Source organism: Salmo salar, unplaced genomic scaffold (assembly GCF_965601325.2).
Source record: "Salmo salar unplaced genomic scaffold, fSalSal1 ptg000468l, whole genome shotgun sequence".
NCBI classification, from domain to species: Eukaryota; Metazoa; Chordata; class Actinopteri; order Salmoniformes; family Salmonidae; genus Salmo; species Salmo salar.
In genome coordinates this window covers 201,723-212,327 of record NW_027675396.1, presented here as the reverse complement: position 1 = coordinate 212,327, position 10,605 = coordinate 201,723, and the positions used below count along the sequence as shown (strand labels likewise).

At 45.2% G+C, this 10,605-nt stretch overlaps 1 protein-coding gene across 1 annotated transcript; it reads left to right on the top strand.

Annotated features, from left to right (window-relative positions):
- Positions 1-264: 264 nt before the first annotated feature.
- On the top strand, positions 265-10,360 carry LOC145876176 (tripartite motif-containing protein 16). Its single transcript, XM_082971973.1, has 6 exons — positions 265-940; positions 1,373-1,468; positions 6,385-6,618; positions 8,213-8,372; positions 8,498-8,557; positions 8,789-10,360. The coding sequence occupies exons 1-6, from the start codon at positions 344-346 to the stop codon at positions 9,322-9,324; spliced, it is 1,683 nt and encodes a 560-aa protein (XP_082828099.1). The 5' UTR covers positions 265-343; the 3' UTR covers positions 9,325-10,360.
- The last annotated feature ends 245 nt before the right edge of the window (positions 10,361-10,605 follow it).

Here is a 10,605-nt window from a genome sequence, read left to right as displayed (position 1 = left end):
AGTGTATTATAAGGCATTATAAAGGTCATTAAAATAATTCTAATATGTACTTCATAGAAACGGTTACCCTTTATATTCTAATAACTCACATTTTAAGATTCATTATTTCATTTATTCCATGTTAAGGGCTCTAACCAAGGAACAAGACTATTTGTCTCCCTCTTGCTGTTGCATGCAGTTCCTCTCTCTCTTCCTCCCTCCCTCTAACCCCTCCCCCCCTCTAACCCCACCCCTCTGGCAGAACCAGGAAATCCCTCCCCCTCCCACAAACTCTCTTCTGAGGAAACGAAACTGATCTGAGTCTCTGTCTCGTCTGTCTGTGTGAGAGTGAACAACCGTCCAAATGGCTCAACAGGGAGTTCTGCTGGACCAGGACCAGTTCTGTTGTTCTGTCTGTCTGGATCTACTGAAGGAACCAGTCGCCATCCCCTGTGGACACAGTTACTGTAGGAGCTGTATTGAGGGCTGCTGGGATCAGGATGTTCTGAAAGGGGTCTATAGCTGTCCTCAGTGCAGACAGACCTTCACTCCAAGGCCTACGCTGAGTAAAAATAACATGTTGGCTGAGCTGGTGGAGAAACTGAAGAAGACAGGACTCCAGGCTGCTCCCCCTCCTGCTCTGTGCTATGCTGGACCTAGAGATGTGGCGTGTGATTTCTGCACTGGGACCAGAAAGCAGAAAGCCCTCATGTCCTGTCTGGTGTGTCTGGCCTCTTACTGTGAGACTCACCTCCAATCTCACTACGAATTTCCTGCTTTGAAGAGGCACAAGATGGTCAAAGCCACCGCACAACTACAGGAGAAGATCTGCTCTCATCATGACAAACTGCTGGAGGTTTACTGTCGTACCGATCAGCAGTGTATCTGTTATCTGTGTACAATGGACGAACATAAAGGCCATGATACAGTGTCAGCTGCAGCAGAGAGGACTGAGAAACAGGTAAGACCAGAACAACTTGTTGGTGACTGTCTGATAAACAAAGAATTAAAGATACAGTAGGAACTAAGGCTGTTTGAATATGAGATCATTCAAATGAAATAGATCCTCAGCAGAACAAATATGAACACAAACCTTGAGTATATTGATATGTCAACCCAGATTCTCCAGATGTATCACCATTTTATAATGTCAAACACTATTATCATTCTGAATGGCCTTTTATGAGTCCAAAGTTCAGTCTCAACCTGTTGATACATGTAGTCCTACCATAAAAACTATAATCATTCACATAGCAACAAATAAATATCATTTAGTAAATGGACCATCCATTTTTTAGACCTTCCTCTCTATGGGCCCTATGTCACATTACTATACTATTGATCTACTGGACTAATAAAGCTTGATAGCTCATTGAAGAGTGATTCTCCACAGAGGCAGCTGGGGATGAGTCAGCAGAAGGTCCAGCAGAGATTCCAGGAGAGAGAGAAGGAGCTGAAGGAGCTCCAACAGGCTGTGGAGTCTCTCAAGGTGAGTATTGTTGACCAGAGGAGACACACCATTTCACCTGTCTCCTCCAGTCAGAGAGAGAGAGAGAGAGAGAGGTAGAGGGGCCCCTATCCAATCCCACTGACCCCACTGTTGGGAACAGGTTGTCACTGCTGAGGCAGTGAAGAAAGTAGAGGAGGATGGGTCAAGGCTGAGGGGTCCTGAGAGGATCCCTGTGAGTAGTAGATCTGTGACAGCACAGAGGGATAGGCCAACGAGTGATATATGCTTCAGTAAGGTTGGCTTCTTAGTGTTCATAGCAAATGGTTATCAACTGTACCGCAGAAATGGAATGTAAATCACTGAAAAAAAATATGTTTTGGTGGCAGCTGCAGAGAAGTATTTGGTCATACTAGATTTGACTTCAGAAGAGTTCCAGGGTGTGTTGAGTGGTGGTGTCCCGTCCTCCCAGGCCGTTGGCCTGGTGCAGGAGCAGATAGGGTCAAAGTAGTGGAATGGGGTAGTGGGTTTTAATGAGTGGAGGGTTAGTTGGCCTGGTGCAGGAGCAGATAGGGTCAAAGTAGTGGAATGGGGGTAGTGGGTTTTAATGAGTGTAGGGTTAGTTGGCCTGGTGCAGGAGCAGATAGGGTCAAAGTAGTGGAATGGGGGTAGTGGGTTTTAATGAGTGTAGGGTTAGTTGGCCTGGTGCAGGAGCAGATAGGGTCAAAGTAGTGGAATGGGGGTAGTGGGTTTTAATGAGTGTAGGGTTAGTTGGCCTGGTGCAGGAGCAGATAGGGTCAAAGTAGTGGAATGGGGTAGTGGGTTTTTAATGAGTGTAGGGTTAGTTGGCCTGGTGCAGGAGCAGATAGGGTCAAAGTAGTGGAATGGGGTAGTGGGTTTTAATGAGTGTAGGGTTAGTTGGCCTGGTGCAGGAGCAGATAGGGTCAAAGTAGTGGAATGGGGTAGTGGGTTTTAATGAGTGTAGGGTTAGTTGGCCTGGTGCAGGAGCAGATAGGGTCAAAGTAGTGGAATGGGGTAGTGGGTTTTAATGAGTGTAGGGTTAGTTGGCCTGGTGCAGGAGCAGATAGGGTCAAAGTAGTGGAATGGGGGTAGTGGGTTTTAATGATTGTAGGGTTAGTTGGCCTGGTGCAGGAGCAGATAGGGTCAAAGTAGTGGAATGGGGTAGTGGGTTTTAATGAGTGTAGGGTTAGTTTGCCTGGTGCAGGAGCAGATAGGGTCAAAGTAGTGGAATGGGGTAGTGGGTTTTAATGATTGTAGGGTTAGTTGGCCTGGTGCAGGAGCAGATAGGGTCAAAGTAGTGGAATGGGGTAGTGGGTTTTTAATGAGTGTAGGGTTAGTTGGCCTGGTGCAGGAGCAGATAGGGTCAAAGTAGTGGAATGGGGGTAGTGGGTTTTAATGAGTGTAGGGTTAGTTGGCCTGGTGCAGGAGCAGATAGGGTCAAAGTAGTGGAATGGGGGTAGTGGGTTTTAATGAGTGTAGGGTTAGTTGGCCTGGTGCAGGAGCAGATAGGGTCAAAGTAGTGGAATGGGGGTAGTGGGTTTTAATGAGTGTAGGGTTAGTTGGCTTGGTGCAGGAGCAGATAGGGTCAAAGTAGTGGAATGGGGGTAGTGGGTTTTAATGAGTGTAGGGTTAGTTGGCCTGGTGCAGGAGCAGATAGGGTCAAAGTAGTGGAATGGGGTAGTGGGTTTTAATGAGTGTAGGGTTAGTTAGAAGGATGTTTTTTAGTATTATCATAATTTCCCCTTTTCCCGTTTTGTATCCCATAATATCATGTATTTATATTATAGTCCAGTTGAGGCAGGTGAGATGCCTTTGGATATACGACGTAATAAATTGTCATTAGCTTATTGGGTTGAAAGGCTGTGAGGTTGAGCATCCCACTGCTACTGTTCTAGATGACTGTTGGGAATATACTAGTAGACAAGGCAGTGGTTTTGGTTGGACAGTTGGAAAGCTTGCTGATGAGAGTAGTTTCAGGGAGTTGGAGGTTGGCCCTTTCTGTGGTGATAGGGGATGTTCCTCCATGGTTACTCCCAGATCCTGTTGTTGATCTAACCTTGGTAGACAAAAGGAAAAGATTGGGTCAGAAGTCAGTGATAACAGGAAACTGGTTGACAATTACATTGGTAGAAGTTGTTATGCTTTTTTTACCTCTTTTCACAGATGGATCCAAGGGCCCAGATAGTGGGCCCACAGGAGCAGGTGTTTACCTTCCTGAATGTGATGTGCAGATATGTAGAAGACTAACAGATGAACTGTCAGTGTACTCAGTTGAACTGTTGGTGATAATAGTTGTCCTCCAGTGGGTGGAGGACGAACAACCTGTTAGAATTATAGTATCCTCAGATTCTCTGTCTGTATTGAATAGTTTATCATCTGGTAAATCTATTAGGAGTGACCTACTATTGGAGGTATTAATGTTATTATGGAGAATTGAGAGAATGGGTCTAGTAGTGAGATTATGCCGGGTCACAGCACATTCAGGTGTGGAATGGAATGAAATTGTAGACTAGTTAGCTAAAATAACTTTAAAACAAAATATAATATATATTAATGTTCCACTGGGTAGAGGGGAGGACAAATGTGAGATCAGAGCCATTTTGATAGATGTGTGGCAGAAGAGATGGGACTCTGAGCACAAGGGACGGCATTTATATGCCCTCCAAAGAAAGGTCGGTGGACCAAGGTTCAAAGGTCAGATTAGGAAGGAAGAGGTGGTGTTTCCTCGATTGTGTTTAGGACATTGTACATTGAACTGGTCCTTCCATCTGGTTGGCGGCATGTGAATGGTTTGTGTCTGGAGGGTATTGTCAATGAAACGGTGGAGCATGTGTTGTTATAGTGTTGTAAGGATGTTGAAGAGAGGGAAAGATTGAAGTGTAGGGTCATTGAGGTTGGATGGGGGGTTGGAAGGGATTTGGGGGATGGGGGAGGGTCTATTAGAAGTTAGTAGGGATCTTTTTTATTTTCTCAGAAGTACTGAGTTAGGTAGGAGGATTTAGAAATGGTGTAAACCGTGATTGAACACACTCCAGCACAGTAGGAGGCGCCATGCTCCTTTAACGTTGGTTTGAGGACCGCCATTATACCATAGAAGAAGAAGAAGTTGGTAACGTGAGGTTTTGTCGTTCGTAAAGAGTGCAGCTATTCTTTTGCCTATTTTCCAAATGTATTTTGTCATGGTGGGAGGGTTTGTTTATCGGTTTCCGCTGTTTATCGGTTAGAGTTGAGGAGGGAGTAGGGTAGTTTGATGTCCTCAACCGAGTGGAGAAGAAACGCTGTCTCTTCAGGTGCGTTGTGGAGAATGGTGTGGAGGAATTATTGATCCTGGTCGGTGAACAGGTGGGAGAGGAACATATACACTCTGTATCCAGAATGAACAAGGCGGTGGTTGTGGTAATGTAAAAGGTGAGTCTTGTTGCCAGGCTAGTTACCAGTATGATTTATGTGAGGGGTTGTGTTGGTGCTGATTTCGACAAGAGTAGTGGTGTCTAATCTGCCTCCGTTTATTACCACCGAACAGATCCGTAAAGAGTTGGTTCGTTTTGCTAAATGTGGAAGTGTTTTTCTGAACGAAATTCAAGGTTAAACAGGGGAGGGGTGGTACACAGGGTTTGTTAGCACAGAGGAGCCCAGTGATATAATATTATATATATAATATTACTATATGTCCCAGCTGTTTGCTGTGGTTTTAAAGTAATTATCTTCCAGCCCGCGTTAACCTTGTAGGTTTACCTCAGGTAACTGATTATTAACTAACCTTATTTTATTTGTTTCTAAATGGCTGCTGGGTAATATGATAATCGTTGAAATCTGTTGGTTCGTAGACATCAAATAGAGAGAATGCTGCGCAGGTTCACTGAGTTGTAAACCTAATGGATAGGTGGAGATCATTGATTTGTAGCTCTGACACAGTTGCTACCTCAGATTATGAGCCTATCAAGTGTGGTGAATGAGGTATGTAGTTCCCACAGAAGACCACAGGGAGGAGCAAGAGAGATATAAACCCATACAGTTTATCTCTTTAAATACCCTGAACCTAACAATCAATCTAATGTATTTATGAAGACCTTTTTACATCAGCAGATGTCACAAAGTGCTGTACAGAAACTCTAACCCTACGTATAACCTGTTTTATCCTGAACCCTAATTCTAGGGTAGGGTAGCCTAGAACCCCTTTAGAAACTATTATAGTAATAATATTATGTTAGTAAATACCATTATAGTACTAAATAGGTTCTATTGTTATTTTTTAAATAAACCTATGTATAGTACTTAGCATTTAACTGTTTTTTGTTATTTAATTATATTTATTATTTAGAGGAGTCTGTCTAAATAATGAAAAGTTAAGTTATTGCCAGACTTTTTAATGAAACCTTTATTTAACCAGGTGGGCCAGTTGAGAACAAGTCCTTTATTTAACCAGGTAGGCTAGTTGAGAACAAGTCCTTTATTTAACCAGGTAGGCCAGTTGAGAACAAGTTCTCATTTACAACTGCGACCTGGCCAAGATAAAGCAAAGCAGTGTGACACAAACAACAACACAGAGTTACACATGGAATAAACAAACGTACAGTCAATAACACAATAGAAAAGTCTATATACAGTTGTGTAAATGAGGTAAGATAAAGGAGGTAAATTAATAAATAGGCCGTGGTGGCGAAATAATTACAATTTAGCAATTAAACACTGGAATGATAGATGTGCAGAAGATGAATTTGCAAGTAGAGATACTATTAACTAACTGCTATCTCTCTGTCCCTCTCTCTCTCTCTGTCCCTCTCTCTCTCTCTGTCCCTCTCTCTCTCTCTGTCCCTCTCTCTCTCTCTGTCTGTCTCTGTCTCTCTGTCTCTCTGTCTCTCTCTCTCTCCTTCCTCTCTCTCTCTCTCTCTCCTTCCTCTCTCTCTCTCTCTCTCTCTCTGTCTCTCTCTTAACAGCGCTCTGCACAGGCAGCAGTGGAGGACAGTGATCAGATCTTTACTGAGCTGATCCGCTCCATTGAGAGAAGGAGCTCTGAGGTGAAGGAGCTGATCAGAGCCCAAGAGAAGGATCAAGTGAGTGAAGCTGAAGGAGTCCTGGAGCAACTGAAGCAGGAGATAGCTGAGCTGAGGAAGAGAAGCACTGAGCTGGAGCAGCTCTCACACACAGAGGATCACATCCATTTCCTCCAGGTAACTAAACTGTCTTGTTACATGTGATATGAAATGAACTTCATGTGAAACTATTCATCTCAATCATTATGTTGTCCTCTCTCTTTCTCTCTCTCTCTCTCTGTCCCTCTCTCTCTCTGTCCCTCTCTCTCTCTGTCCCTCTCTCTCTCTGTCCCTCTCTCTCTGTCCTTCTCTCTCTCTGTCCTTCTCTCTCTCTCTGTCCTTCTCTCTCTCTGTCCTTCTCTCTCTCTGTCCTTCTCTCTCTCTGTCCCTCTCTCTCTCTGTCCTTCTCTCTCTCTGTCCCTCTCTCTCTCTCTCTGTCCCCCCTCTCTCTCTCTGTCCCTCTCTCTCTCTCTCTCTCTCTCTCTGTCTCTCTCTCTGTCTCTCTCTCTCTCTCTGTCCCCCTCTCTCTCTCTGTCCCTCTCTCTCTCTGTCCCTCTCTCTCCCTCTCTCTCTCTGTCTGTCCCTCTCTCTCTCTCTCTCTCTCCCTCTCTCTCTCTCCCTCTCTCTCTCTCTCTCCCTCTCTCTGTCCCCTCTCTCTCTCTCTCTCTCTCTCTGTCTGTCCCTCTCTCTCTCTCTCCCTCTCTCTCTCTCTCTCTCTCTCTGTCTGTCCCTCTCTCTCTCTCTCTCTGTCCCTCTCTCTCTCTCTGTCCCTCTCTCTCTCTCTGTCCCTCTCTCTCTCTGTCTCTCTCTCCGTCCCTCTCTCTCTCTCTCTCTCTCTCTCTCTCTGTCCCCCTCTCTCTCTCTCTCTGTCCCCCTCTCTCTCTCTCTCTCTCTCTGTCCCCCCCTCTCTCTCTCTCTCTCTGTCCCCCTCTCTCTCTCTCTCTGTCCCTCTCTCTCTCTCTCTCTCTGTCCCCCTCTCTCTCTCTCTGTCCCTCTCTCTCTCTCTGTCCCTCTCTCTCTCTGTCCCTCTCTCTCTCTCTGTCCCTCTCTCTCTCTCTGTCCCTCTCTCTCTCTCTGTCCCCCCCTCTCTCTCTCTGTCCCCCTCTCTCTCTCTCTCTGTCCCCCCCTCTCTCTCTCTGTCCCCCTCTCTCTCTCTCTCTGTCCCCCTCTCTCTCTCTCTGTCCCCCTCTCTCTCTCTCTGTCCCCCTCTCTCTCTCTCTCTGTCCCCCTCTCTCTCTCTCTGTCCCCCTCTCTCTCTCTCTCTGTCCCCCTCTCTCTCTCTCTGTCCCCCTCTCTCTCTCTCTGTCCCCCTCTCTCTCTCTCTCTGTCCCCCCCTCTCTCTCTCTGTCCCCCTCTCTCTCTCTCTCTGTCCCCCTCTCTCTCTCTCTGTCCCCCTCTCTCTCTCTCTGTCCCCCTCTCTCTCTCTCTCTGTCCCCCCCTCTCTCTCTCTGTCCCCCTCTCTCTCTCTCTCTCTGTCCCCCTCTCTCTCTCTCTCTCTCTGTCCCCCTCTCTCTCTCTCTCTCTGTCCCCCTCTCTCTCTGTGTCCCTCTCTCTGTGTCTCTCTGTCTCTGTGTCCCCCTCTCTCGGTGTCTCTCTCTCTGTTCCTCTGTCTCTCTCTCTGTTCCTCTGTCTCTCTCTCTCTGTTCCTCTGTCTCTCTCTCTGTCTGTCTGTCTCTGTCTCTCTCTCTCTCTCTCTGTGTCTCTGTCTCTCTCTGTCTCTCTCTCTCTCCAGAGTTATCAGTCTCTCTCCAGTATCAGTGTATCTTCAGACTTACCCAGCATCGTTGTCCGTCCTCTTCAGTACTTTGGAGATGTGAGTAAGACTGTGTCTGAACTGAGAGAGAAACTAGAAGACTTCCTTAAAGGAGAATGGACCAAGATCTCCACTACAGGTGTGTTGAAAACAATCAGAACATCAACTTTAGACCATTGAAAGTTCCCTACTAGTCATATACATGTGGAATATGGTATGATGATAACATTCCCTCTCTCTGTCAATGTGTTTGTGTGTCTGTAGTGAATATAGTGGAGGTTGTTCTGCCTCCAGAGCCCAAGACCAGAGAACAGTTGTTACAATGTGAGTCTCTTTATTGTGAAGTAACTAACAGTCTCTTTTTACTGCCACTCCTAACAATCCCTCTAGAAATATATAGCAATAGTAGATCTAATCAAAGACTGGGTATCTATCTGACTCCTCATATTTCTCTGATTTGATCTCTGCTGTGCTCTAATCAAAGACAGGGTAGATACAGTATCTGACTTAACTTATTGTTCTGACTCCCCTCATTGGTCTCTGCTCTTCTCCCAGATTCCTGTCAGCTCACACTGGACCCAAACACAGCAAACAGACACCTCTCTCTGTCTAAAGGGAACAGAAAGGTGACCTTTACAGGCCAAGTCCAACCATATCCTGACCATCCAGACAGATTCACCAACCAGTGGCAGGTTCTGTGTAGAGAGGGTCTGTCTGGACGCTGTTACTGGGAGGTGGAGTGGAGTGGTTGTAATGTTGATACAGCAGTCTCATATAAAGACATCAGCAGAACAGGGAGAGATAATATATTTGGATTAAATAACAAGTCCTGGAGTTTACAGTGCTGTAGTGATGGTTATTATTTCATACACAATAATGTTGAGACTAAAGTATCAGGCCCTCAGTCCTCCAGAGTAGGAGTGTACCTGGATCACAAGGCAGGTACTCTGTCCTTCTACAGTGTCTCTGACACAATGACCCTCCTCCACAGAGTCCAGACCACATTCACTCAGCCCCTCTATCCTGGGTTTATGCTCTATAATAGTTTTGGGATTTATATCTATGGTACTGCTGAGCTGGTTAAACTGTAGTAGGGTCCACATAGATACTAGTCATGCTGGTGTAGTCTATAGCTGAGCTGGTTAAACTGTAGTAGGGTCCACATAGATACTAGTCATGCTGGTGTAGTCTATAGCTGAGCTGGTTAAACTGTAGTAGGGTCCACATAGATACTAGTCATGCTGGTGTAGTCTATAGCTGAGCTGGTTAAACTGTAGTAGGGTCCACATAGATACTAGTCATGCTGGTGTAGTCTATAGCTGAGCTGGTTAAACTGTAGTAGGGTCCACATAGATACTAGTCATGCTGGTGTAGTCTATAGCTGAGCTGGTTAAACTGTAGTAGGGTCCACATAGATACTAGTCATGCTGGTGTAGTCTATAGCTGAGCTGGTTAAACTGTAGTAGGGTCCACATAGATACTAGTCATGCTGGTGTAGTCTATAGCTGAGCTGGTTAAACTGTAGTAAGGTCCACATAGATACTAGTCATGCTGGTGTAGTCTATAGCTGAGCTGGTTAAACTGTAGTAGGGTCCACATAGATACTAGTCATGCTGGTGTAGTCTATAGCTGAGCTGGTTAAACTGTAGTAGGGTCCACATAGATACTAGTCATGCTGGTGTAGTCTATAGCTGAGCTGGTTAAACTGTAGTAGGGTCCACATAGATACTAGTCATGCTGGTGTCGTCTATAGCTGAGCTGGTTAAACTGTAGTAGGGTCCACATAGATACTAGTCATGCTGGTGTAGTCTATAGCTGAGCTGGTTAAACTGTAGTAGGGTCCACATAGATACTAGTCATGCTGGTGTAGTCTATAGCTGAGCTGGTTAAACTGTAGTAGGGTCCACATAGATACTAGTCATGCTGGTGTAGTCTATAGCTGAGCTGGTTAAACTGTAGTAGGGTCCAGTATATCAGTAATGTTCAGAATAGTACTTTAATATCATTGGAGATTGATGGTCTTTTTAATCCACTATCCAGAGTCAGGAACAGATGAAGTTAGGTCTGCTACTGTTCAGTGATTAAATATGATTTATGGTGATGGGAAATAAAAAATCCAACACTAAACTTCATCTAGTAATAGTTTTCCTTTGTTATTTATTCCAAGGTGAGTCTTTAACTTGTAAATGGATTGTGTGGAGGTGAGCTAGTGGTGTGGCTGATAGAATAGAATGAAAAGGGAGGAAGAGGAAGAGGGGAGGAGTGAAGGGCTGTTAAAGAAACCAGATGAGGAAGAGAAAGATATTCAGGGGAATTACTGTCTCTGTTCCAAATGGTTCCCTATTCCCTACGTAGTGCACTACGGTGCTTCT

Coding starts and splice junctions, on each gene's coding strand:
- LOC145876176 (XM_082971973.1), top strand. CDS start 344: ATGGCTCAACAGGGAGTTCTGCTGGACCAGGACCAGTTCTGTTGTTCT. Junction 941..1,372: donor CAGAGAGGACTGAGAAACAG/GTAAGACCAGAA, acceptor GATTCTCCACAG/AGGCAGCTGGGGATGAGTCA. Junction 6,619..8,212: donor ATCACATCCATTTCCTCCAG/GTAACTAAACTG, acceptor CTCTCTCTCCAG/AGTTATCAGTCTCTCTCCAG.